Raw genomic sequence first — 27,941 nt, forward strand, 5'->3', positions numbered from 1 at the left:
CTGTCTATGCGAGACTAGGGAATATACTCCAACTCAAAGCATAAGCAGTAAAGTCCACTTCCACTCTCTTAGTGTCTCTTACCAGGCAGGTTGTTGATGTAGCCTCCATCCATGAGTAAGTGTCCATCTTTGGGATCACAGAGAGGTGGCAGGTAACCAGACAGTGACATACTGGCCCGGACATACCGCCACAGTGAACCTGAAGAGGAGAGACCAGTGTACTGTTACCAGGATGACAAAATAAAAAGGTAGGACAGAGCAGTGGAAAGACATAGCTCACTTTAAGCAGTATTAGAACTTGCTTTACATCAGGGGTTGGCAACCTTTTTAATATGAAGTGCCTTTTGAAAATGTTCTTGTTAATCGGTGTGCCATATCAGCAGAATTAAGGCTGCCATGATCGATCAAGCCCACTCAGACAAGGTTCTTTTTTTTCCTTTGTGCCGCATTCTTTGAAGAAAAGCAACGAGTACTAGCCAATCAGAGGCAGAGTAGGGCGGGTCTTTGCGGAATGCGGATGGGAAAAAGTCAATCAAACTACAGTCAATAACAGGCTGTGCTACTGTCTGGATTGGAACATTTCCAAAAATCCCTTTTGGACACTTGTTGCTAGTGTGCCATTGGTTGACCCCTGCTTTACATGAAGGGACCATAGATTTTTTATTTAAAAGTGCACTATGAGTTCCTGCATGGTTTCAGCGCGATTTAATTTTTGTCTCAAATCGTAGGCATCTCTCCTTGATCCGCTAGCTGCCTGCCCCCTGAACACAGGGGGCAAAGCCCGGTCTTGGGAGACAACACAGGGGTCGTAAACGTCAAACAAACACTAGGGGCACAGGCTGTGCACCAAAATACAACAAACCACTCCTGCCAATCACCGACAAGATGGTTGGGGGAGGCGGTGGGGGTTAGTGACAGTTAGTCGGGACAGTTACGGAAACATGAGGGGAGGGGCGAGCTTGCTCTGTTTTGTTTGTAATTTACTTGGAACGTCAACAGAAGTTACCATGCAGGAAGTCAGACTGCACATTTAAGAAGTTATTTCCCGTTTTGGTCAATCAAGATTGCATTACATACACATTTGCTTTGTAAAAACAATATGTTTTTTATATTAATTTAAAAATGTAAATTAATTCATATTTTGCTATCTTAAAATTTTAATAAAAAAGAAGAAATAAAAAAATGAGTCCAAAGTTGCACAGACCGTCAGTGTGAACTCTCATGGAGGAAGCTGTGATATCTGTTGTAATGTTGAAGTATGGCAGCCACAGGTCCTAGCAAAGGAAAGGTGGTAAAAGCAGACAAAATAACACTTGCAGTTAAGTATGGCATTATTATAGACCATTATTATTAAAAAGGTACAACGAGTGCTTACTTTTGCTTTGTAACAAATGTACCATCTGTATTTGATGCCAGTTATTATTGTTTTAACCCATGAATATGTGCTAAAAATTAAATATTCCTCACATTAAAATGCTCACTTCAGGTATGAAATAAAGGGATCTGCTGCACTTTCAGCTGTGGCAACCAAATTGAAATGATGCTGCATAATGTTAGATTAAATACAATCTGATAAACACGCACAGCAGAGCCGACAAAAAGCAGGTCACACTTCCCTTGTGAATAACCCTCTTAGGTCTAAGGGCATTTTTACATTTCTTTTTAAATTCACATTTTAAGGATATTGGCATATAACCAGATCCCCATGTGTTTCATATCAAAATGTTCAGAGCAAACTCAGCTTTCTGTACAGTGAGGCCCAAATGTGTTCCAGAGCAATCTGTAAAGAGACATTTTGGCCCTAAAGCTGAAAAGTTGATGTTTGCTTTTTGAAATTTCTCAAATCTCTTTGGGAAAACTGAAAACTGAAATTGTTTTGGTGCTTGAAATTAATTTACAAACATCTTGGGTTCACACAAGTAGCGTAATATATACATTTATATAGTAAATCAATGTCTAAAATGAAATTTTTTAATATTGCTTTTCGAGTAGGAGATGTCAAACATCGCTTGGACTCGCCAATGCATCTTTTGTCCTCAGAGGGTTAAAGCTATAGTGCGTAGTTTCTGACGCCCCCATGAGGAATTCTAAGTAATGACCATCCTCATTACTCAAGCCTTTGGTAATCGTGCACCACACCCACCCCTGCCAAATACGTGCACCTAAGTCTTCCACAAAACTAGGGAAAATACTGATAGCCATACTGAGAAATACAGAGAGAGTTGTATGGAGCTGATAGTCTTTGGCAATGGCTTGTACGTGCACCTAAGTCTTCCACAAAACTAGGGAAAATACTGATAGCCATACTGAGAAATACAGAGAGAGTTGTATGGAGCTGATAGTCTTTGGCAATGGCTTGAATGTAACGGATGTTCATTAATATAAAATAGTCATGCACTATTATAGCTTTAAGTGATTTATATAACTATACCAATGTTCTCTAAAAGTCTAATAACCCTGTCTGCCTCACTGCAGAGCTTTTATTCTTTGTCTTTTGGAGAACTCACCTCTATCTGTTTGCCCTTGAAGACGGAGCTAATGCTGGAGTTAAAGGACGCTCCAGAAAACATGGAGGTAACAGGGTAGGTCAGATCCAAGATCTTCTTAAAGTAAGAGGTCATACCCTGAGAAAGAAAAGAAGGGAAGTGAAGGAGTGTGTAGTGACAGGAAACTAACTTCGCTTTTCCCAAAAATGATCTCAAGGGAATAAAAATTACATAAGGAAAACTAGTTTCAAGAAGAGAAAATGATTAGATAGATAGCTAGATAGATAGATAGCTTAATTGTCTGTCCCAAGCAGTGACAGAAATTCTCCTTTGACAAGGTTCACTAAAAAACATATTTAAAACAAACAAACACATTTGGAAACATACAAAACAGCAGTTTTACAGTGTCTACTTTATGTTTTTCAGAGTAGTTATTGAAGAGGGGATGACATTTTTTGATAAATGTTTTTTCAGGCCAGTGGAACTTTGTATCGTCTGCCTGACGGAAGTACCTTGTGACATTCGTCATTTTCAATTTGAGTGAGAAAAGTTTTTGTAAGTAGCAGTGTTGTAGTCAAGACCACCTAAACCAAGACCAAGTCAACACCAAGACCAGAGTGTATCGAGACTGAGTCAAGACCAAGACTGTGAGGGGTTGAGACCGAGTCAAGACGAAGACCAGACCAGGGCCAGATGGCCAGATCTTTTTCTCCTGTATTCCAGCATTCACTTTCTTGGGAGTGCGTGTTAAATGGTCTGGGAGATGTGAGTAACAGTAACCAATTTCAAATTAGAAATTCGTCAAGTTATTGGTTGCATTTGAAGAAGGACATTTTACATCCAATTACAGTAATTCACACATAATTTAGCGATATCCCTGTAGTTGTGGTCTTGAAATAAAATCCCAAGTCCTCTTTATCCTTTAAACCGAGTAAAAATTTGATTGAGACGAATGAATAACGATAGATTCCAAGACGAGACCTTCAGAAAGTGGTCTTGAGACCAAGACCGGTCTCAAGTACTACAACACTGGTAAGTATTTTCCTATCTTTAGTACAATGTCAACACACCATGGACCACTCCCGAGCCCGGACCCTCATGTGACTGTTGCTCTTCTCCTCAGCGTACAGCGCTCCCATGAAGGAGCCGATGGAGGTGCCACCCACCATGTCAACAGGGATCCCCGCCTCGTTCAGGGCGCGCAGGATACCCACCTGAGAGCAACCCCTGAAAAGAGACATTCTTCCATCAAATAACATCCCATGACACACTGTATGATGTCATATCATAAGTAAAAACAAAAACAATTTTACCAATGTTTTACCTACAGTGGGGCAAAAAAGTATTTAGTCAGCCACCAATTGTGCAAGCTCTCCCACTTAAAAAGATGAGAGAGGCCTGTAATTTTCATCATAGGTACACTTCAACTATGAGAGAAAAAAAAAAAAAAAAAAAAAATCCAGGAAATCACATTGTAGGATTTTTAATGAATTTATTTGCAAATGATGGTGGAAAATAAAAAGTTCATCTCAATACTTTAATATATACCCTTTGTTGGCAATGACAGAGGTCAAACGTTTTCTGTAAGTCTTCACAAGGTTTTCACACACTGTTGCTGGTATTTTGGCCAATTCCTCCATGCAGATCTCCTCTAGAGCAGTGATGTTTTGGGGCTGTCGCTGGGCAACACGGACTTTCAACTCCCTCCAAAGATTTTCTATGGGGTTGAGATCTGGAGACTGGCTAGGCCACTCCAGGACCTTGAAATGCTTCTTACGAAGCCACTCCTTCATTGCCCGGGCGGTGTGTTTGGGATCATTGTCATGCTGAAAGACATTCTCCCAATCCTCTGCTGGATCATCCAAATGCTCTCTAGCAAACTTCAGACGGGCCTGGACATGTACTGGCTTAAGCAGGGGGACACGTCTGATTTGAGTCCCTGGCGGCGTAGTGTGTTACTGACGGTAGCCTTTGTTACTTTGGTCCCAGCTCTCTGCAGGTCATTCACTAGGTCCCCCCGTGTGGTTCTGGGATTTTTGCTCACTGTTCTTGTGATCATTTTGACCCCACGGGGTGAGATCTTGCGTGGAGCCCCAGATCGAGGGAGATTATCAGTGGTCTTGTATGTCTTCCATTTTCTAATAATTGCTCCCACAGTTGATTTCTTCACACCAAGCTGCTTACCTATTGCAGATTCAGTCTTCCCAGCCTGGTGCAGGTCTACACTTTTGTTTCTGGTGTCCTTTGACAGCTCTTTGGTCTTGGCCATAGTGGAGTTTGGAGTGTGACTGTTTGAGGTTGTGGACAGTGTGTCTTTTATACTGATAACAAGTTCAAACAGGTGCCATTAATACAGGTAACGAGTGGAGGACAGAGGAGCCTCTTAAAGAAGAAGTTACAGGTCTGTGAGAGCCAGAAATCTTGCTTGTTTGTAGGTGACCAAATACTTATTTTACCGAGGAATTTACCAATTAATTCATTAAAAATCCTATGTGTGATTTTCTTTTTCTCATTTTGTCTCTCATAGTTGAAGTGTACCTATGATGAAAATTACAGGCCTCTCTCATCTTTTTAAGTGGGAGAACTTGCACAATTGGTGGCTGACTAAATACTTTTTTGCCCCACTGTAAATATTTTTTTTTATACTATAACTCTGATTGCATCATATCTGTTTCCAGCAAAACAGAGCGACAGCAGAAAATGCAGAAACTCCATGTTATGTTCTTCTTTACAAATGAAATAAATGTCAGACTGACTGACTGACATGTGACATTTATTCTTCTTAGAAAACTGTTTTTAGAAATGTCTCATGATATATTGTCTCTAGAAGTGTATTACTCAACTTTTGTTTTTGTTAAAGAAGGAAAAGAAAATCCCAATACTATCGAATTGCAATAAATTAAAATCGCAATACAAATCCAATCAGCCCCATGTATCAGGAAAGAATTGAATCAGGACAAAAACATATGGTCCCAGCCCTAATATTTACAGTCTGATTTTTTTAAGGATCTGGAACATTTTGACAGTAGGGAGATAATTGCATGTTTTTCCAGAGTTGTTTGTGATTACCTTCAGATTGAGAGGGAATTTATACATTTATACTTTAAATACAACATGTATAATCATGTTTGAATACCTTTATTTATTTATTTTTGAGAGGGGTTGATGTGGCCGGCACGGCTGACAAAAGCTTGAATACTTTTACTGCCATGTAATCATGTATGATATTTATGTCAAATATCAAATATGTTTGATCATTCTGAATCTTGTAGCTAAGGTTCACTTGATAAAGGTTAAATACCTTTATCAAGTGAACCCCTGGCTGCCTGCCAGTCCTATCTCTCTACATAGAGTTTGCCTTTGATAATGGTCATGAAAAGAGATGTTCCCATACCAGTATCGAAAAAATCTTCGATACAGCCTTAAAGCTTTAGTGCGTAACTTTTTGATATTAATGAACATCCGTTACATTCAAGCCGTTGCCAAAGGAGTTGATACAAAGCTAATTAAGACTCCACACAACTCTCTCTGTATTTCTCAGTATGACTATGTTCAGAAGATTGTGGCGTCAGGTGACTTTTCCGCGCAGAAACTCGAGTGAAGATAATTACTTCTTCAGAAGAGTCCATCATGTTTTGTTAATCCTCGGTGTCCTCCTTGGCTACTAGCAACTGTGTGGAGGAGGAGGGGGGCGGTTTGTTGTCATTACTTAGAATTCCTCATGGGGGAGACAGAAACTACGCACTATAGCTTTAAATGCTGATATCTGTATCGGCGAGTTCTGGAGTTTATCTAGCGATCCAATACCAGGTAATTTAGCCCAGAAGAAAATCTCCTTTAAAGTTTGTTTACCTTCTTTTTCCGTACCGATGACTTTCAAACTGGATAATAAATGAAGGTTTTATGGCATTTGTTCTCTGTATTTGTTCATGTTTCACAGAAGTTTAACCTGAGCCAAGCCATTCAACAAAGACAGAAATCATATCACATCCATACAGGGATAGTAGTATACAGCTGTTTAAACATAATAAAATATATGTATTTTTTAACACACTGGTATCAGATTGGTACTTGGTATCGGCCGATGCGCAAGTTCAGGTATCGGAATCAGTATCAGGAAGGAGAAAATGGTATCGGACCATCTCTAGAACTCATCAATAATTGAATCATAATTTCTGTCCCTTTGGATAAAAGCCACAGCTAAATAAATGTAATGTAAAATTTCTACTGTAAGAAAATATCACAAAAGTATTTCAGCTGTGTTAAATGACAACCAGCAGTGGCAGATGGCTGCCCACCAAAAGTCAGGGTCTGTCTGATAGTTCTGCCTGTTAAAAGAAAGTTTTTCCTTGCCACTGTCGCACCAAATGCTTGTGGGAAATTCTTGGGTCTGTGTTAATTATAGACGTGTTTCCTGTTTACAAACATTACAGGGTGCGTGCGCATACCAGGGGCAGAAAGCCAGATTGGTGAGCTGGTCCGATAATGCAAACGCATTTTTGTCTCAGTGCACATTGTCTTAGTCCCTTCATTTCGTCATGGCATTTATATAACACATACTATATGGTCTTACAAAGCTAACGTTTTTGACCGATTACAATTTAATCATTTTTTGTGAGCTGGAGAGCTCTCGTTATGAGAAGCTAGCTATAGCTATCATTTTAGGCTAATGTAATAGCCCGTGTTAGCAGCAGGGTTACTCCTGAGTGTACCCTTATGGTTGGTTTATGTCTTAAAATAATGGCAAGGATTTCTGGGAAAAGGTACGATATGTTAGTTTCAAAACATCACTGCAGGTTGATTGTTTTTCGCAGCAGAGGTTGATTGTGGGCGAGAGGGCGACAACACTGTCTTGGTTAGCTCGCCGAAGCTCTACTGCCACTGTCTTGGCAATGTTAGCTAATGTCCGCTAGCTAATGTAGGCTAACTATAGCCAGTTAGCTTTGTATGTAACGTAACAAAACCCACCCAGCGAAGCTTAATATTTCATTCAATAAAGTTATGTACAAAAGGAGCACTAACGCCACAGGTCCTATGTTGGCAACGTGGACGCAGATATAGTAAACTCCGAAGGCAGTCGTAATATTTACCTCGTAGGCTAGGCTAACACTGTTGCGCTAACGTTGGCAAAACATCGGCGTAGCTTTAGCTAGCTGTCTAAACTTGTCTCGAGTCCGGACCTTTAATTGTCTATGGTCCGGACTCGAGTACCACAGCCCTGACAGGTAGATATCACTTAGCTGAACAACCACAAGCCTCAACTTTTCTGATTGATACAATGGGAGCCTGACTCTTGCATATGAACCCAATCTGCCCCTCTTATGGCTTGAAGCCATAATCTCCGCCGGTTTTTGGCAAAAGCATGCTTCCCCCTAGGCATGTTAAACATCAGGCACCCATCACTGGCTCTGTTTGTACAATTAACTACGCAACAACTCCTTGGCATTTTGACTTACGCCATGCCGCTACTAGCTAGCTAGATACACAAAACACGTCTTCTTTCTGCCCCCCGGTTGCTTGCGCAAGCAGTGATGACGTTGCCGAGAAACCCATGTATAGAGTGTGGTGTAGACCTATTCTATCTGTAAAGTGTCCTGAGATAACTCCTGTTGTGATTTGACACTATAAATAATATTGAAATTAAATTGAATTGAATAGATAGGTGGCACTTACAAAACACACTCATTCAAATAATGGAGACCAGCAGTAAATCTGATGCAGTAACAATCACTAGCATTTTACCTGCTTTAGTCAAATGTCTACCAGGTGTCTCAGGTCATAGCTGAGAGGAATACAGTCCATACCTTGTCAAAGCTCCAGGACAAGGCAGAGCAGTGAGAGACAAACAGATCAGTCAGAACAGAAACAGTCAGATTAGACCTGCTTATTGAAATATTCACATTTTGCACAGCATGTATTGATGTAACTTGACTACAGTTGTCTGCTGTTTCGTTTTGATACTTCTGCATGTGAATTGATATCGTTTTAGTACTCTTATTCTAATGCTTAACAGTAATTTTATTGCAAGTGTGATGATGGAGTCCTTACATGTAATGCACATATGATTTAAAAAACAAAAACTGTCCCACACTGCACTGAGTTGCTTATACACAGTTGCTTATACACAGTTCATGCAAGTTTAATAAATTTCATAAGACATATTTGAGCAGTTATTATGCTATTGTTGCATTCCACTCTGTGAAAAGTCTGAAAAAAAGACTCATCTGTTTTAATTGGTATCATAAATTGTTACACTGTTTATCTGCGTGAACCTACCTTGAACCAATCTTCCTTTCCTATGGGCCCCTTTCTTATCTATCTACTCTCACGTCATCAAAGTGAATGTACTGTATATATCCTTGTGTGTCTCACTAAACCTTTAGAACATTGTGAACTGAACCCTGCCTTGTGTCACTGTGTTCTCTGAGCGCTCATAACTGCTTTCAGACACAACTCACAGAAGTCCAGCCAGTAGATGATAGGATACCAACCACAAAACAATCTGATCAGATTGTTTCATAACATATGTTTTCTCCCACTTTTTACTACGTATTAATTTACAAAATCAATAGTTGCAATCGTAATGACATAGCTATGTTCGTCTGTAAGCACCACAATCTCTCAAACAATGATATACAATGTTATTATCATGTATACTCTTTTGTGGTGGTTTTTAAGTGCTTTTCTTGGACATCAAATTTGACCAAACATTGGCTACAGCTAATGGCAAAAAGTGTAAATGTTATTAAGACACAAATTATTTGTATTTTCTAAAAGAAGTAATGATTAGAAACAAAAAAAGTAAAACAGAATCTGCAGATAGTGCCTTCTCTATCTACAGAAAGCTAGAATCCCCAGCATTAGATCTCTTTACGCTCTCCTTACTTTGACGCTACGAAGAATTACTCAGGCCAGGCTGGTAAATTCACTGATATCACATTACAAGATTCCAGTCTCCTCAGTTAATTGGGAAAAAGGTAGCTAATTTGTGGAGGTACCAAAAGGTTTATAATGCTGGTGTATTGAATGTGTATATACATATGGCTTCGTTAACAATGTAAGTCCTAATATAATTTACTTTAGATTTGTACTTGTTGATTTGATATTGTATGTCATTTTAGTTTTTGGCTCTTTTTTCTGTCTTTTCTTTTCTTTTCAGAATTTTAGTTTATCTTTCTATTTTAATTGGATTATGCATTGGAGAGTGCCCAGATTAAGCCCCTTACATTTTTTTTTTTTTTTGCATCTCTCCATCACATTTTTTATTGATTATGTATATATTAATCTGTATTATTTGTATATGTTTAAACCAATAAAAAAACTAAAAAGAACTAAATATAAAGCCGCAGTACCTGGCGCCCCCTCCACCAAGCACAAGGGCGATGCTGTTTCCTGTCAGGATCCTGGCCAGACGAGAGAAGTCGGAATGACGATCTGCAATCTTTTCAAACACACGCTGGTACAACTCTCTCTGAAAACCAAAAAACATACACGCAGAAATGAAGCACTTGCCGACTGGGCCAGAACTGCCCATAAAAGACTGCGTTGGTGGGTGGTTAGTACCAGCTTAGGTAAACTCCTCCGGGAGAACACTCTGCGGGGGCAGGACAGGTGATGGTGTCTGGAGATCCAGCTCCGCATGTTCAGCCACTCGGCCGTCCCCTTGGGCGGTGGGCCGTCCTCCCTGTGCAGCAGCACCAGCTGCTTCTGAGCACGGACTGCACTGCCCTCCAGCATTCGCTCCAACTACAGGTGGAGGAAGAAGAAGCAGATAGTTGCTCCTAGGGCTGGCCAATATATCGATATTATATCGACATTGATATATGAGGCTAGATATCAGATTACATTTTGGATATCATAATATCGTGATATGACATAAGTGTTGTATTTTTCTGGTTTTAAAGGATGATTTACAGTAATGCAAGGGCTTCGGGTTTATTTCAACATTGGGGGGTTGCACATAATATCCCCAATAAAATTCAAATAAAAAATATGGGCGTCAAACACGTAATTTCTTGCATTCTGGTAAATTTGTAAGAAAACATTTATGGTGTATATGTCTTTATTTATGTAAAGTAAATAATTCTTCTCTTGTTCAAAACTTTCTGCATATTCAAATCATAATCACACATTTTGGGTTAAAGCCAGAAGCTCAAAAGTTTAAATTTACATAAATATATCTTTATGTTCCACTTCATGTTGTATTCCACTCCCTCTCCCCCCCCCCCCCCCACACTCATATGTTCCTATGTTTTTGTGTGACTGATGGTAACAACAATCTTTGACATTGGTCCAGTATTAAGTGAGATCGCTGCAGTCGGCAGCGGAGAAACAAGCTACAATGTAAGTTAATAGGACAGTTGTCCAGCTTGTATTTACCTCCACAAAAGTGCTTGTTTTGCCGCTGACAGACCGTGTCTGACAACATTATGGAAAGGATATCTAAGGAGGTCAACATTTCTGTTAAAGAGTAAGATCCTTTTTTTAAACATAAAAACATCCTGACCTCCCCCACAGTGGGCTCCTGCTCCCCCAGTCCCACAATGATGATGCAGTCAGCCTGGCGGATGCAGCGCTGGGTCCAAGGCGTGAGGCTAGAGTCAGACTGGTAGAGGACGATGCGATGGATGTCTTCCTGCTGCCCGAGCCAACTGGACAGACGGTACTCATGGACACTTAAAAAAAAAAGAAGGGACAAATATAAGCCAGTTTGCAAAATATAACCTGTTCACTGTAAATGAAATACCACCTGTTAAACAAATCATGTAGTCATGAAGTATAAAGCTCTTCAAATTAAGTAACTGATGTTAATGCGAATATTGACATCTGTCTTAATCGTCTTGTTTTCAGAAAGAACCCAACATAATAACCAGCAATGTCTTATACAGTAGGACTTCAAAAATCCAGAATGCATTACTTCTATATTAACTACTAACAAATGTGTACCTGTCCAAAGCAGCAGAGCCTAGGCACTGTTTGATGGAGTCACTGTTCAGGAGTAGAGTGGGGCCTTCAGAAAACACAAACATATTAAACACGTTTTAAAAATAGTACCTATAACATTATTGTGAATGAAATTGTAGTATAATGTATCATGGTGCAGATTCTAAAGTAGATAACCTAACCCCTAAAATTGGATGGGTATGTGTTTGCAAATTTCCCCTTTGACATTCAGTTAGTAGGCCTGTACTTTTGTGTGTGTGCATGCATGCTTGTGTGTGTGTGTGCCCGCACGTGTGTGTGTGCGCATGCATGCGTCTGTGTGCGTGCGTGTGTGTGTGCGTGTGTGTGTGTGCGTGCATGCATGCGTGTGTGTGTGTGTGTGTGTGTGTGTGTGTGTACCGATGCTATTGAGTGCATGCTGCAGCTCCAGAGTGAAGGCAGTGAGGGGGACGTCCTCAGACACAGGCAGAATGGACACAGTGGACAGGTTGGAGGCTGGATTCCCAGCATCCCACTTGCTGGTGGGGGTCTGGAGAGCCAGACTACGAGCTGCAGGGCAGAGGAGTTCTTTTCTCATTACATATTTTAGACAAAAAAATAATGCTTTTTAAATTTATGCAATACAAAATACATTTACTGTATGTATACGCTATTTTATGCCCTATATTGCATATATCAGGATTTGTATCTCATTTGACATTAAAAGCCAAACTGATCTCCGAACTGATAATGCTCCTATTTTTCCTTAGAGTACATACATTCAGTCCCATCCTGACACACACTGACAAAAGGGGTGTTGTAGAAGAAAATAATTACCACTGTCTGCCTTTCTCTAGCTTAGTGTAAACTAAATTACTTTGGTCACTGTGAGTGTTTAGAGCCCAGGTTGGCTCCAACAGAAGTTCATGACTTAAATCATCAAAGCATGTTTGATTAGTGGAAGCGGACAGTATTGAGTCTATGCAAATCTCCTCAGACAGACTTGTGAGTTGACTGTATCAGCGTTTGTTTATTCTGTTGTTTTCTGTAACCTTGTATAAAACCCTGGCTAAAAATTCATTCTGGTCAGAGAGAATCCTCCAGCTTCTTGAGAACTTCTGTCTCTACTGCGCAGTGAATAAAACTCTTCTGAATCAGCCACTGAATTGGACCTGAGAGAAACTTTTTCTTCCACAGTGTGTAGTTACCAGCCAGAGGCCCATTGACCTGCTGCATGTTGCCCAGGATCTTCTGTCCCAGCAGATGAATCAGCCGGGTGACAACCTGAGGATACCTCCTCTTGATGGAGTTCAGAGCCCCTTCAGGTAGCTTGGCGAGCTCAGAGTCTCTGACAGCGTGGACCGTGGTGGCTCGATTCATGTGGGTCAGCGCCTCGACCTGGACAAGCCACAAATCAGGTGTACTGAAATCTGAAGTTCTAATCACTGTTCATCAAACCAACTAGAGTTGTTCCGATACCAATACCAGTATCGGAAAAGCCTTAGATACCGCCGAAAAACGCTGGTTTCGGTATCGACGAATACTCAAATGTATGCAGCGATCCAATGCCACGTAATTTAGCCTTAAAGAAAATCTTCCTTAAAGTAGTTTATTTACGTTCTTTTTCCGTACTGATGACTTTCAAACTGGATAATAAAAGAAAGTTCTATGATATCTTTTCTCTGTATTTGTTCATGTTTCACAAAGAGTTTATCATGAGCCAGGCCAAACAACAATGATAGAAATCATATCACATCCATACAGGGATAGTAGTATACAGTTGTTTAAACAGAATACAAATATATGTATTTTTTAAGACATTTTTTATTGGATTAGTACCCGGTAACGGCCAAGACGCAAGTTCAGGTATCAGAATTGGTATTGGGAAGGAAAAAATGGTATCGGACCATCTCTAATAGATAGATACTTTATTGATCCCCAATACTATATTCAATACCAACTGCTAAAATTATTATAAATCATATTCCTCCATATCTGTATATCTGTATCAGTGTCTCTGTGTCCCAACAGGCAGCGGCAGATGGCCGCCCAGCCAGGGTCTGTCGGAGGTTTTTGCCAAATAAAAGGAAGTTTTTCCTCGCCACTGTCGCACCAAATGCTTGCTCTTGGGGGGGAATTATTGGGTCTCTGTAAATTATAGAGTGTGGTCTGGACCTACTCTGTTTGTAAATCATTTGATTCATTTCATCATTTTGTGTTCTTATTACAGAACCAACTGTGCCTGTCCACAACACCTCTATAACAACAACATGCTAACTGTCACCACCACTTCAAATATTATTACTAATATCCAATTTAATTCTCACTCTGCCTCGAACATGAATGGGATTGCGTGGTCCTGATGTTTTTTGTTTGTGGCTGTTGTTGTTTTGTTAACTGTTGTGTCTAATTGTGATTGTACTGTACTATTTATCTCAAAGGGTTATTCATAATAAAGAATTTCAAGTGTTCTGAGATAACTCCTGTTATGATTTGACACTATAACTAAAATTGAATTGAAGTGCCTAAAAAAAGTCTGATCTACAGATTGGGTCTTATCAGCAGTTTCCAGCAGGTCTGAGCTAATCGATACTGCTCTGGGGTTAGTGGATCATATAACGTTATGTCTAGAAATAGATACTGTACGTGGGCGAACGGGAAAAAGGATTTACGAGCACAGTGTCAGTATGTGTGTAAAGACCATAGGTAAAGACTAGCCCCTCCCCCAACGCAAATCATTCAAAACATTCAGACTGTTACAGAGAGCACCGCTCTGTGGGCCGCTTCATCAGCTCGTTAAAACAAAAACAGCGACAGAGACAGAAGAAATCAAACAGTCACAGACTCACAGTTGTTGCAATAAAAGCAATAATAGTTCTGTTAAGATTAAGAATCTGTTGTCTTGTCTTTCCACCAAATAATAAAAAAAAGAAGTATTGGTTATGGTAGTGATAAACACTCGGAATGCCATCCCTACTCACCACGCCGATTAGATCCCCACGGCCATACTCTCCAGCCAGCTCCTTCTTCCCATCATCCTGTGCGACGACAGAGCGCAGTCGGCCACTGAGGACGATGAAGGTGCTATCCGACTTGTCTCCCTGTCTAAAAACAATCAGAAAACAAATCACACAAACACACTAGTATCATTTAATCCACTTAGTTATACTTATTTCTCATATTTTTATGGATTTATATTTTTTAATTCATTTTCATTCCCACTGATATTAGTAACGTATTAATTCTGTCCACTGCCAATCAACGGCTCCATAGAGCAGATACCTGTAGACGGCACGGCCGGCCTCCACAGCCATCCAGTCCAGGGCAAAGTCAATCTGTCTGACAAATGGCGACACTCTCTTCACCACAGTGTGAGCTACGTTCAACACCACCCTGGGCTCCTCGCGCATCATTCTGCAACGTTGAAAACACAGATTGGTGTGTATTGCATTGCAGTGTTTGTGATGGGAAGAACCCACACTGGAACCCTAACGAATGTTTTGTTTGTGAGCTTGCTCCTACTCATAGAAGTGGGCCTTGGATATGGAGAGGAAGGTGCAGTCTTTGTGAGCCCGGACACTGAAGATAAGGGGCTCCCCCGTGAGAACAGCCAGGTGACCCACCAACTCTCCTGGGTGGGTGACGAACAGCAGGGTCTCCTCCTCACGGTCTATCATACGCTGGTAAACATGGAGCAACCCCGAGATGATAAATGCCACGCTCACATCCTGTAAGAGAAGAAGAACAAGAAATAGTCAGGATGAAGAGTACACACACATCCGTGTAAAGAGTTGTGGGAAATAAAGGAAAGTGGTATTTCCCAAAAAAGCCTAGGGAAGAAAGCTAAGTGTAGGAGCCATACATCGGGTGTGATTCTTATTATATTGTTAATGATGGATTGTATTCCCCGTTAGGCTCAGCGGTACTTTCGCATAAGGTGATTGTACTGTTTGTTTATTTTGGGATTTTTTGTAGTGTTTTGTTTCGTGCGTCAAGCGGGTGAAGCATTGTGCTTGGGAGTGCCGCCGTAGTTCTGGTTCTAAGACGGTTAGTCTGGTTCGAGACTATCGGTATTAAGGTACATAAATACCCACCGCTAGCATGCACAGAAGACTAGGGTTGAGTTTAGCTTAGCCTCGGTGGAAGTTAGGGGGAATCAAAGACAATGCATTGTACTTCTTTCATATGGAAACGCAAGTTGTAAAAAGGACGCTGTGTTTAGTGTCATAAGCAGATATTTTTGTGATTGTTGGATTATTTTGTAAATGAAAAATGGAGCGGAATGATATAAGGTCAATTGACAAAAGACAAATAACACTTACACCCAAGGCTCTTGAACATAAATTGGAGAAGCTCCAAGAAGAACGACAAGTAAAAATAAGAAAAATTAAAGGTGCAATAAGAGAAATTAAAGACCTAATGCAAACTGCTGAAAATGATGAAAAAATACGGTCATGTCTTGTAAATATATCGAGCTTGTTTAAGGAAGCAAGTCATCTTCATGGTCTTGTGGTTTCTATGCTTCCACTCGAAGAACAAGAAAAACAAAACGCTTGGTTTGGCAGTGTTGAAGAACATAAAATTGCCTTTGTGGAGGAGACAAATAAATGGCTGCTGGAGTCGCCAGACACATCAGAAAAGGGCATTGTCGCACCATGTTTTGGATCGGTTTCCAATGATGAGGTGTGCATATTTAAAATTGTGGAAAATGCAGTAGAAGACAACATTAGACCATGTGATAGTGCTTCTAATGTGTCTGTGAGGTCAAAGAAACACAGCACAGTGGTGAGTAAATCTATGTCCACTACATCATCAGCTAGAATAAAGGCTGAGGCGGAGACTGCTGCTCTTATGGCTCGGCAAAGGCTGCTGAGTCAGAAGCACGCCCTAGAGGAGCAGCAGGAACTGTTGAGAAAAAAGGGTGAGGAGCTGGAACTGGACATGGAGTTGGCAGCAGCTATGGCTAAAGTGAGTGTGTTCAAGGCTTCAGAAGGATCTCGTGTGTCTAAAGTCTCTGTGAGATCAGATGGGATGAACTCTTATTTGGAAAGAGGGAAAAGAACACAGTTAAATTATGAAGCTGCAACATTTGTGCCTGAGTTCAACCCTCAGCCATCGGCTGTAGAGGCTGGAGGGGAAGCTTTGCTTTCAGGTTATGCTACTGTGAGGTCCGAGACAAGTAATAAAATTGATCGGCCTGCTGCTGTGTTCCGGGCCGGTCCGTCCACTTCGATTACTCTGCCCGCTGCTGTGACTGGGGTTGGTATGCCCACTCTGTCAGAATGTGTTTTTAATCCAACAGTTACTTACCTTCAGCCAGAAGCTGCACCTGTAACAGTCGATAATTCTGATCAGCGCTTTCTCACTGTTTTGGAAAGGCAAAATCAAATTACATCGTTACTGGTTGGACAACAGTCACTTTTTCTCTTACCTAAGATAGACCTACAAGTTTTTGACGGAAATCCATTGAAGTATCAAACCTTCATAAGAGGTTTTGAACACAACATTGAAGGAAGAACACAAAGTCAGAAAGACTGTTTGTATTACCTCGAGCAGTATACGAGAGGTCAGCCCAGGGATTTAATCCGAAACTGTCAACATCTGCCTCCATTACTTGGATACACTAAGGCAAAGTCATTACTTCAGGAGCATTTTGGCGATCCATTCAAAGTAACCTCTGCCTACATGGATAAGGTGCTTTTATGGCCGATGGTTAAAGCTGAAGATAACAATGCTTTAAGTGCCTACAGTTTATTGTTGCAGGAATGTTGCAACGCTATGGGAGCTGCCGTAAGTGACCTGAACGTGTCTACAAATATGCAAACCATCGTGAAAAAGCTACCCTATAAGCTGCGGGATCATTGGAGAAGTGTGGCCTGCGATATTCAGGAGAAGTTTCGTCGAAGAGCTACATTTTCGGACATCGTGGAGTTTGTTGAGAGGCAAGTCAAGATAGCAGGTGATCCTCTTTTTGGAAACCTACAAGATACACCTGTGACAGGAAGAAAGGAATTAACAATGGTTAAGTCACATTCTCAAACGAGTTTAAAGGCTAGAGGCAGTAGTTTTGCCACTACTGTAACACCTGCTGAGAAGAAAGTGGAGACTGGGAATAAAATGGAGAAGAACTCAACAATAATGGTTTGTTTGTTTTGTGGAGCTGGACATTCGTTAGATGTTTGCCTTCTTTTGGATAAAAGGACACAAGACGAAAAATTGTCTTTTTTGAAGGAGAACCGTATGTGCTTTGGATGTCTGTGCGTTGGGCACATGAGCAAAGATTGCAGAAAACGTTTAATATGTAGAGTATGCAATTATAGGCACCCTACAGTATTGCATTTCTACCCCAAAGCAAAACAAAAGGGTTCGACTCAGGCCAATGGTGGCTTGGAATTGGCCAGAGAAGGCACTGTGGTGTCTGTTCAGTCCAGTGGCCGGTAAGCAGGACTGTACGCTCTCTATTTTGCCTGTTCAGGTGAAATCCAAAAGGGGACAAGAGATCTTGGTCACGTATGCGTTTCTGGATCCTGGAAGTACCGCTTCATTTTGTACAGAGCGACTCATGAACCGGCTCAATCTTACGGGAAAGAAGCTGGGGATCCTCCTTAGAACTATGGGACAAGAGAAAGTGGTGGACAGTTATAAGTTGTCAGACTTGGAAGTCGCCGGGTTGGATTCAGATAGCTTTTGTGACCTGCCTGAGGTTTTTACTCAAAGGAGCATGCCTGTTCATGGAGGTAACATTCCACGCTCAAAAGACCTCCAAAGATGGCCGCATCTGAGACATATACAAATACCAGAGATCGATGCTGATGTGGATCTTTTGATCGGCACTAATGTTCCTCAAGCTCTGGAGCCGTGGGAGGTGATTCGTGCAGTTAACGGGGGACCTTATGCAATTAAGACCATTTTGGGTTGGACTGTGAATGGCCCACTCCGAGGAGATTGTCGGATCAGTGATCAGTGTTTGCAGCCCGACATCACAGTCAATCAGATCTCAGTGGCGAAGCTTGACGAGCTCTGGGAGAAACAGCTGAAGGTGGATTTCCCTGAAACTCTGCAAGATGAACAACTTGGTCTGTCAAGGGAGGACAAGCGCTTCATTGAGTCAGTCTCAGAGTCTGCCAAGCTCATTGATGGTCATTACAGTATTGGTTTGCCGGTAAGGCAAAGACACCTCAAAATGACAAACAATAAGATAGTTGTGGAACAGCGTGCATTGAGTCTCAAAAGGGGTTTGAATAAAGATCTATCTTTTCGCTCCAATTACATCGCTTTCATGTCCGGGATGTTGACTAATGGCTACGCTGAGAGAGTTCCTACTGAGCAGCTTACCCGTTGTGACGGAAGGGTGTGGTATATACCCCATCATGGGGTGTACCATCCTAAAAAGAAAAAACTGCGGGTAGTCTTTGATTGTGGGGTCACGTTTCAGGGGACATCTTTGAACTCACAGCTTCTTCAAGGACCAGATCTAACAAATTTGTTAGTGGGAGTCCTCACGAGATTCCGTAAAGAACCTGTGGTGCTCATGGCAGATATTGAGGCCATGTTTCATCAGGTCAGGGTGCCGGTTGAAGACTCTGACTTGTTGAGATTCTTGTGGTGGCCTGATGGAGATTGCGGTCAGGAGCTAATGGAGTACAGAATGAGGGTGCATCTGTTCGGTGCTACTTCCTCCCCTAGTTGTGCCTGTTTTGCCCTGAGGAAGTGTGCTGAAGACAATGGAAAGTGCTTCAGTCCTATGGCAATTAACACTGTCCTGCACCATTTTTATGTCGATGATTGTTTGGTGTCTATTGGCTCTGAAGATGAAGCAGTATCCTTATGTCGAGAGCTTAGTGCCTTGTGTGCTAAGGGCGGTTTTAAACTCACAAAATGGATTAGTAATCGACGCACTGTCCTCGCTACTATCCCTCAGGAGGAGCGGGCCAAAGAGGTGAAAGATCTGGATTTGGATACAGATGCTTTGCCTGTAGAGCGTGTTTTGGGTGTACAGTGGTGTGTTCAATCTGACTAATTCAAGTTTAAAATCACACTAAAACCCCACCCACTCACAAGAAGAAGAATCTTGTCCGTGACTAGTTCGATTTATGACCCTCTTGGTTTTTTGGCACCTGTTGTTTTGTCCGCCAAGAAAATCCTCCAAGGCCTTTGCAGGAGACGTCTGGGATGGGACGATCCTTTGCCCTCTTCGGTTGCTGGAGAATGGATGGCTTGGCTGGAAGACCTTCATAACCTTGAAAATTGGAAGGTCAGTAGGTGCTTAAAACCTGTGGATTATGGTCGTCTTGTTTCTGCTCAGCTCCGCCACTTTGCAGACGCAAGTGAGGAAGGGTTTGGGACTGTGACTTACCTGTTGCTCCATGACAATAGCGGGCGAACTCACAGTGCATTCGTAATGGGAAAGGCTCGAGTAGCTCCTCTAAAACTTGTCACCATTCCCCGTATGGAGCTGACTGCCGCAGTGGTGGCTAGCAGGATGGACAAATTGTGGAGGAGGGAGCTGCAAATGGATCTCCAAGAGTCAGTCTTTTGGACAGACAGCACCTCTGTTTTGAAATACATAAAAAACGAGACATCTAGATTTAAAATCTTCATAGAAAACAGAGTGTCTGAAATACTGAAAATGTCTAATGGATCCCAGAGGAGGTACGTGAATACGTCAGCCAACCCTGCGGATCTAGCCTCTAGAGGTGTTAAGGTTCAGTCTTTGCTAAAGACTGGTGCGTGGCTCTGTGGTCCTGACTTTCTTCTTAAGCCTGATAGCAGCTGGCCCAAAAACCCTGAGACTTCGGAAGACCCTCTTGTTGTAGACCCGGAGGTCAAGGCTGTGGTTTTGAACGCTGTTCAAATTGAGCATGTCAGTCCAGTGGAGAAGCTCATTGATTACTTTTCCTCCTGGTTCTGTCTTAAAAGGGCCGTTGGTTGGCTTCTCAAGTTTAAGAGCTTGCTTTTATCCCGGGTGCGACATCGCGAGCTGCTGAGAGAAACCCTTTCTGGATCGGACCTTTGTGCTGAGCAGCTGGAAACAAGTGCAGTATATGTCGGATTTGTTCTGGAAGCGCTGGGTGAAGGAGTACCTTCCTGGACTTCAGAAAAGAAAAGAAAAGAAAAGAAACTTTGTTTCAGGAGATCTCATCGTGTTGGTGGATGATATGGCCCTTCGCAATACTTGGATTACAGGAAGAATTGTGGATACTGTTCCGGACAAAAATGGACTGGTGCGAAGTGTACGGATTAAAACTAAAACCAGTTGTCTGAAACTAAAGTCTGCCTTCTGCAGGAAGCAGAGGGGCAGTGAAGATCGTTGGATACATCGGACATGAACATTGACATTAAATGATTTTCAGAGGACTAAAAGTTCACTTTGCATTTTGATTGATCTCTGTCTCCCACAAGGTGATTATGGTGGTCAATTATTACTATGAAATAATTTGGGGCCGGAATGTAGGAGCCATACATCGGGTTTGATTCTTATTATGAGCTTTCCTCCTTTTTTTTGCGATATTGTGTATGTGCACACGCTTAGTGACGTCGCTGATTACTGTGGGTGTCACTGGGGTGTGGTAACTATTAGTGTGTGCGTGCATTCACTTGTGCGGGTTTGACCAGGTGTTGGGATGACGGCTGCAGGGTGAGCACGTGGAGAAACTTTCTGTTGACCGTCACCGTTGGTATCTTCTATTACTGCACTGTCTGAGGTATCTTTGCACGGCTTATGAAATGCATCAATACAAGTAAGTGCTGTTTCTTGCCAAGTCCGTGAAATGGATCAATAAAGACATTCCATCAAGTGCAATGGTTCAGCGTGACGCGTCTTCAGTGTAAAACCACATGTCTTAGCCTGCTGCGGCGTTTGGATTAGTTTTTAAGTTTTATACGCCGCAATACTAAGTGCAGAGAATATTTGTCAAATTATGATTTCTGATATGTGTAATTTATTTTCGGAACTTCCGACCAATCAACTAATGCTCAATCAGTGGCAAGGAAAAAGACCCTTTCTACTCCTCCCCCAACACCCACAGAGTAGCCCTTATTTTTGTTAACCTTTAAGAAGAAAAAGGAAAAGACATACTTTATTAATCCCTCAAGGGGAAATTGCATTTTACCCTCTGTTGGTACAAACATTACACACACATGCCCAGGACCTAGTTGGACAGATGTCAGACAGAGTTTCTGCAGGTTTCGCCAAGTCAAATTTAAGACTTTTTCAGACCTTTTTAAGACCATAATGAATGAACTTTAAAAAAATAAAATCCGTTTTATGTCTGTAGTACAATCCGAAAGAGAACAATAACACGAAAGCGGATTGGCTGCAAAATAAGTTGCATGTTGGTCTCATTTGTCATTAGCCTGACAAGCCAGCCCCACATCCAGATGTAGGGTCTGGGAACTCACCATTGACGGAGTTCGATAAGAGGGGCGGGATAAACGGTTGTCTTTCAAACTCCCTCTGCACGCAATAGGATAGCGCTACAACCAGGCTGAGCAAAAAAGAAGGTAGCGGAGCTAGTTGATAGATGAAACTTTTGCCGTATCCGGTCGGCAAAACTCTGAACACATCTTCCTTTTTTAAGAATGATTTCAGTGCCGTTCTTTGTTCTTTTATCAAAGAAAAGCTGAACTCCAAGTCTTCCAGAAGTCCGTTGTTCCCAGCAGCAGCAGCCATAAGCCCCGCCCACCGACTCTATACACAATGTGATTGGCCTGACCAAAATTTGGTTTTTGCAGCTTGAAAGTCAACGGAGAGTGCCTAGACCCCCCCTGGCTGCCAAATAAATTTGCTGCCACTAGGGGGAGTCTAGATTTCTAGGCTAATTTCTCATCGTAATACAGTGAATTATATTTGGACTAGCGAAAGAAAGAACATCACAAAACATTCTAAAGCGCTGCAGGAGCATTTTAATGAGCATTAAAGGCAGGGTTGCGCGTAGGGAAATTAAGACCTGTTTTATTTAAGACCTCGATCACCATACTTCAGCAAATTTAAGACTTTTTAAGGCCTAAAATTTGGATTTTGAAATTTTAGACTTTTTAAAACCCGGCGCAAACCCTGGTCAGAGTGTGGGGGCTGTCCATGGACAGGTGCACCAGCAGTTTGGAGTTCAGTGCCTTGCACAATGGCTTTTCCATATACCATTCCAACCAACAACCATGTTCCTCTGCCTCCTCCTGGTGCTGCTAATGACATAAGGAAAACAACCAATCTGAGCCAAGGAGCTTCTAACACAGTGTCAATGGCTGCTCGTGAATCTTAATTCATATTTGAATCAGTGCTGCCTGGTATGACAGTTTGATGGGAGTTCACGGGCAGCCATTGACACTGTGTTAAAGACTCCTCGGCTCTAATTGGTTGTTTTACTTCAGGCACGGACCAAACTTGCAAATGCCATTACAAGCACTAGGGGGAGATGAATAAATTAAATATGTCTAATATGAAAGTTTGTTAGAGCACCTTTTCACACATTCACTGCTCAAGCAAAAATCCCAGACTGATGCTGTGTGCATGTCTGTAATGTTTAAAGCCATCACCAACTATTATAGTGGAGGCACCCAGTAAGGGTTAGGGGTTTTAAAAGACGACTTAGAAAACACTTAAACAACAACTAAAGCTTATTTAATCTAACTATGATGGGATATTATTGTCGAAATGTGATTATATTATATATATATATTTGACCCTAATTTACGAAAACTGTACACAATGATATTCTTTTACTTGCATTATATGTCTTGTTTTAAATGTATGTAAAACGTATGTTTGGTATTTTTTAAGTATATTTTGTGATTGTTTTATGTGGACCCCAGGAAGAGTAGCTGCTACATTATTAGCAGCTAATGGGCATCCGAATAAAGTAATAAAGGAATAAAGAAGTCAAATCAGAAGTCTTATCAAAGTGGAAATATTGCATCTATAGTGACAAATCATTTCCACATAAGAATAACACATATAATGTATCAGTAAAAGATCAAATGTAGCCGTGTCACTGCACCAGCACACTGTTAAAAGATAAACTTTTTTTACACTGATGCTTTAATAAACAGTCTGTCCCACAGAGAGCAACACATTGAGAGATGGGTTTGTGTCTGACCTGGTCTCCCTGGTTGGCCACAACAGAACCGGCTTTGACCTGCCGAAGATTCACCCTCCCCTCCAGCAGGCTGGCGTCCTGATAAAATAGCAGTACATATTAAGAAACACAGGGAAATGTATTTTTAACAGTCTCAAGTGCTTGACCAAACATGGATTCATAATTACAAAACTGTTGCCAGATCACCTAAACCGGGGGTGTCAAACTCAATTTCACTAAGGGCCTCACTGATAAATAAGAAACACATTAAGGGCCAGACGTGTATACTTTATTGACATGGTTTTATTTAATCAAATAGCTTTGACTATATTATTGCATGTCTAATATAGCCTCCCCCTTACAGTTTGGTCAACCTAAAGCTCTAAAGAAGTCAGCAAAAAGTTCCTTAGCCATCATAGAATTTAGCAAAACTATAATTACTTTTTTTTTTTTTTTTTTTTTACAGCAACCTGTTTCACAGCCTGAATATGAAAACTCTCTGGTTCTGTGTGAATTTCTGAGTCTCAAAGTCGGCACATCTGACAAATTCTGCTTTGAGTGTTGCATAATTGCAGTTTGAAAATCAGTTTCCCTTTTTTTTGGTTTGGCACATATCTAGGTGGGCCAAAATGTATTGTGAACCTAAATCGATATGCGGACCAGATCAAAGTTTGTGAGGGGCCTTGAGTTTGACACTTCACCTAAACAAATTATATTTATTATTAGTCATTTTTCACAGATTTGTTTTATAGTATTTCACCGTTGCGGTTACATTTTTCCCTGTTTAAAACAAGAATGAGGATCAAATATTTTAAACCGGTGAACTTTGTGTGCTAAACAGACAATCACAGTTTGTACCTACCTGTATTTGGAGGACCTGCAGCAGATCCTTTTTGGCAGCTTGGAAAATGGCATTAACTTTATTATGCTGGACATTTCCTCCTCCAGCATCACTATAGTAGTAAACAGCTGATGGAGTGTCCTGCATCGTCACACTCTTCTTTAGAATAGACTGAGGAGACAGAAAAGTGTAATTAAGACTTCATGCCCTTTAGAAAGGCACTTAACCACAAACTAAGTGATTATTCTAAGTAACAATTCCCTGTATATGCCTATGCAGTATACTAAAAAGATCCATTAAATCCACTGTGTAACTGTATTGCATTGTATTTTTATAAGTATTATTTTGCTTAGGCTAAGTCTACATCAAAGTGGCATAATAATTTGCTTAATCATACAAATACACAAACAAAAAAGCATGGCTGACGCTCAGGTCCTTTAACTCAATAGTTACAAGGACATTGTTATTGGGGAATACAGAGGAGTCAGACAGCATAAAAAACGCCCAAGAGCATAATCTCAGTGCAGTGCCGATCTGTAGCAGAGCTGAGATGCTATGGCTTCTTTGGCATGAATCAGTACTTCCACTAACAGTCAGTCAGGATAAGGACAGTTTCCTTGGACAAATGAACACGACTGACGACGTACTCACAGCTGTGTATTACCAACCTGGTCCTGTACTCTCTAAAACTCTCTCCCTTCTCATTGCTCACACCACAACATTGTTAGAAAACCACTCATTATGACATACTGTATATTTTGCTCTTTTTTGTCATTTGGTGCAAATGGGATTTTTATGAAATGGTCTAACTTGCATTAGACCAATCTAGGAGCAAAACTAGGACGACTAGTCTAAAATATCTCTGTGTAACTGGCCCCAGATGTTCAACACCTGGATTCAAACCAGCAGCAAGGGCAAGAAAGAAAATCCTTATCCAGAGACCTTCACAGGATTGTGAGCCAGAGCGTCCTCTTTGTCAGCTTTGACCTGTTCATACACTGTGTTGAGGTTCACTGACATGTCACCTGCATAACACAAAAGGTTCACAGTTATCATATTGCTCATGGTTCAGTATCAGCAACAATACTCTTTTATTATTATTATTATTATTATTATAGCCAGATGGACAAGCATCTCTCCATGCCAGTGTGTCTCAGAGGCTGCAGTATTTGTTGTACTGTAGATAAGGGGTCTTCAACATTTTTTAAGCCAAGGACCCCTTATGCTAACTACTACATATATTGTATAAAATGAAGTTGCATATTAAACTGGGCCTACAATAACATGTAGGGCGCCCTAAAGCCTTTATACATACCTTTTTGGTGCATAGAATACTAAACTTTTACAATAGCCTTAGAATTGTTGCCATGATTTTATAAATCATGTGTTAAACTTACATGTGGCACAGTTAATCCTCAGGATGAACTGGATCTGTGGATGGCTACCTTAGAGACTACTTTACCTATAGGCCAGTTAGCCTATCATCAGTGGGGATTTATATTTGCTAATAATATGTCGGATTCATTTTTTGATTTTGGGAAAAAACGTTCAAAAATTAACAATAATTTGGTGGCCCCCCTGCATTGACTCGGTGAGGACCCCTCCTAGGGGTCCTGGACCTCCTGTTGAAGATTCCTGCTGTAGAGACCTGCTAATGCTACTGCTGGTGCTAGTTTTAACTGGAGCAGCATTTAAAATTTCCTAACAACTCAGATATCTTGTGGAAACCTTTCTTTGCTAAATTACTTAATTTTCAAATAGTTTGATTCAGGTTTGGCAACTTGTTTGTCGGATTTTCAATTTAATTCAAATAACTTTAAGAATTTCTCAGAACTGAAATAAAATGTTCACATGTGGCCCTAATCCTCTTCCGTACAATTAAAATGAGTAGCACATAAAAGGACAATTCACAGATATGGTACAAATATGAATAAGTAGATCAATAAATAAGTAATGCATTGCGTAACGCTGTGCATTATAAAGAGCTAAAGATCAGTCATAAAAGTCATTAAAACCATAATGAAAAAGGTGCTGTGTTGTAGTTCTTAACTTTGAATGGAATCAGTCTTAATTCTTTGATAAGCATAAAACTTGCGAAGAAAGTAAAGAAAATCAAAACATCTCAAATGTGTATATGTATAAAAGTGATGCTGTGTGTTGAGTATACCTGTAACAGCCATTGGGGTGGATTGCGAGCGAGATTTCTTGTATTTAGAAGTTGACGTGTCCAAGAAGCTGGACTTTTCTGTTGTAGTGTGTAACAAGAAATCAGATAACTACCAACATCACAAAACACATTACTGCAGCCTGACAGTAAAATGTTGAGCAAAGGCTGTAGTTTCTGACCTGTGTCACTTTTTTCGGAGCCCAGATCATCAGAGTGGGAAGGCTGCCTGCGGTGGCCTCTGTGTGGATGACCCTCACCCAGAACATGGGCCAGCGACACCAAAGAGATGGCTTGGCTCTCCTGTAACACACACATAAATCAATATTTAAACGTTCTCTAAATATGTGCTGAGGTTACATTTATATAGTGGAATTAGCTGTGGTCCATCTCTGACATCATGATCCAAAAGTTTATTTCTACTGTATTACGGTAACACTTTACAATAAGGTACATAAAACCAAATAGGTAGTTAATGATTTGTTACTGTTTTGAAAGAGTAACGAATGATTATTTACTGTTTTTCAGAAGGATAGTTACTCTTTCAAAAAACAGTAACTACCCTTCTGAAAAACAGTAACTAATCATTAACTACCTATTTTTTGTGTACCTTATTGTAAAGTGTTACCTGTATTACTTTAATCAATTCAATTTAATTTATTTATTGTGTCAAATCATAACAGGAGTTATCTCAGGACACATTACAGTTAGAGTAGGTCTAAACCACACTCTATAATAATATAAGACCCAAAAAAATGATACTATGACATGATACTGAACAGAAAGACATCATACAGGTTGTCTCATTGGAACTACAACCATGCGAGCTGTAGTTCCAATGAGACAACCTGTAGGGGGACCAAAGAGGGAAAAGTTACATAGTATGCCTTTAACTAATGCAGTGGATTTAAAAACAATAAACATGCTCAGTTTGATACTGAACATGATAGATACTGATAATACTGTAAATATGAGTAAATGGAGATTTACGTCAACCGCAATCACACTGACTGGACATCGAATTAGGACACCTCTCTCAACTCAGTGTAAGTAAGAAGCCTAGCTTCATCTTTGAATGGTAACTTTAAGTGTGTGCTATTTAACAACACAATAAAGTTCCAAAGAGCTTTAAACATCCACTGACTTTCTCACATCTCTATGTATTGTGTAGAGAATATTGGGGACTTCAACTTTACATTCTGATCTGAACTCTGATCTCTGATTCAGGAAACTGCAAACGCCTGGTTAGATTAACAATAAATTTAACACTCGTAAAAAGTTTTCTGTACTGTTCCACATTGATATATCATTGATAATCATAACTTTATATGCATAGCAAGGAAGACGTAATACTCCAAACCACCGCCTTTGACTCTTTTCACGCTTCCAACGTTAGCTACATGATTGCTGGATATAAGCCAGACACTATATAGCATTAAGTTGCTGTGAGCTGT

The 27,941-nt window shown here is 40.8% G+C and overlaps 1 protein-coding gene across 2 annotated transcripts in view; it reads right to left on the reverse strand.

The window, feature by feature from the left end:
* The window catches only part of pnpla7b (patatin-like phospholipase domain containing 7b), a 49,735-nt gene that overhangs the window by 7,905 nt on the left and 13,889 nt on the right, over positions 1 to 27,941 (reverse strand). For both annotated transcript variants that reach the window (XM_028577572.1, XM_028577573.1), the window contains exons 12-29: positions 26,670 to 26,790; positions 26,491 to 26,568; positions 25,266 to 25,348; positions 24,345 to 24,494; positions 23,504 to 23,581; positions 14,931 to 15,136; positions 14,691 to 14,822; positions 14,390 to 14,513; positions 12,617 to 12,806; positions 11,829 to 11,978; positions 11,433 to 11,496; positions 10,993 to 11,161; positions 10,050 to 10,232; positions 9,839 to 9,957; positions 3,557 to 3,713; positions 2,508 to 2,624; positions 1,205 to 1,274; positions 83 to 199 (exon numbers count right to left, since the gene is read on the reverse strand). In XM_028577572.1, coding sequence (XP_028433373.1) covers positions 83 to 199; positions 1,205 to 1,274; positions 2,508 to 2,624; positions 3,557 to 3,713; positions 9,839 to 9,957; positions 10,050 to 10,232; positions 10,993 to 11,161; positions 11,433 to 11,496; positions 11,829 to 11,978; positions 12,617 to 12,806; positions 14,390 to 14,513; positions 14,691 to 14,822; positions 14,931 to 15,136; positions 23,504 to 23,581; positions 24,345 to 24,494; positions 25,266 to 25,348; positions 26,491 to 26,568; positions 26,670 to 26,790 — 2,308 coding nt within the window. The remainder of the gene's footprint in view (positions 1 to 82; positions 200 to 1,204; positions 1,275 to 2,507; positions 2,625 to 3,556; positions 3,714 to 9,838; positions 9,958 to 10,049; positions 10,233 to 10,992; positions 11,162 to 11,432; positions 11,497 to 11,828; positions 11,979 to 12,616; positions 12,807 to 14,389; positions 14,514 to 14,690; positions 14,823 to 14,930; positions 15,137 to 23,503; positions 23,582 to 24,344; positions 24,495 to 25,265; positions 25,349 to 26,490; positions 26,569 to 26,669; positions 26,791 to 27,941) is intronic.

This window comes from Perca flavescens, chromosome 5, assembly GCF_004354835.1.
Source record: "Perca flavescens isolate YP-PL-M2 chromosome 5, PFLA_1.0, whole genome shotgun sequence".
In the NCBI taxonomy this organism is placed as follows: Eukaryota; Metazoa; Chordata; class Actinopteri; order Perciformes; family Percidae; genus Perca; species Perca flavescens.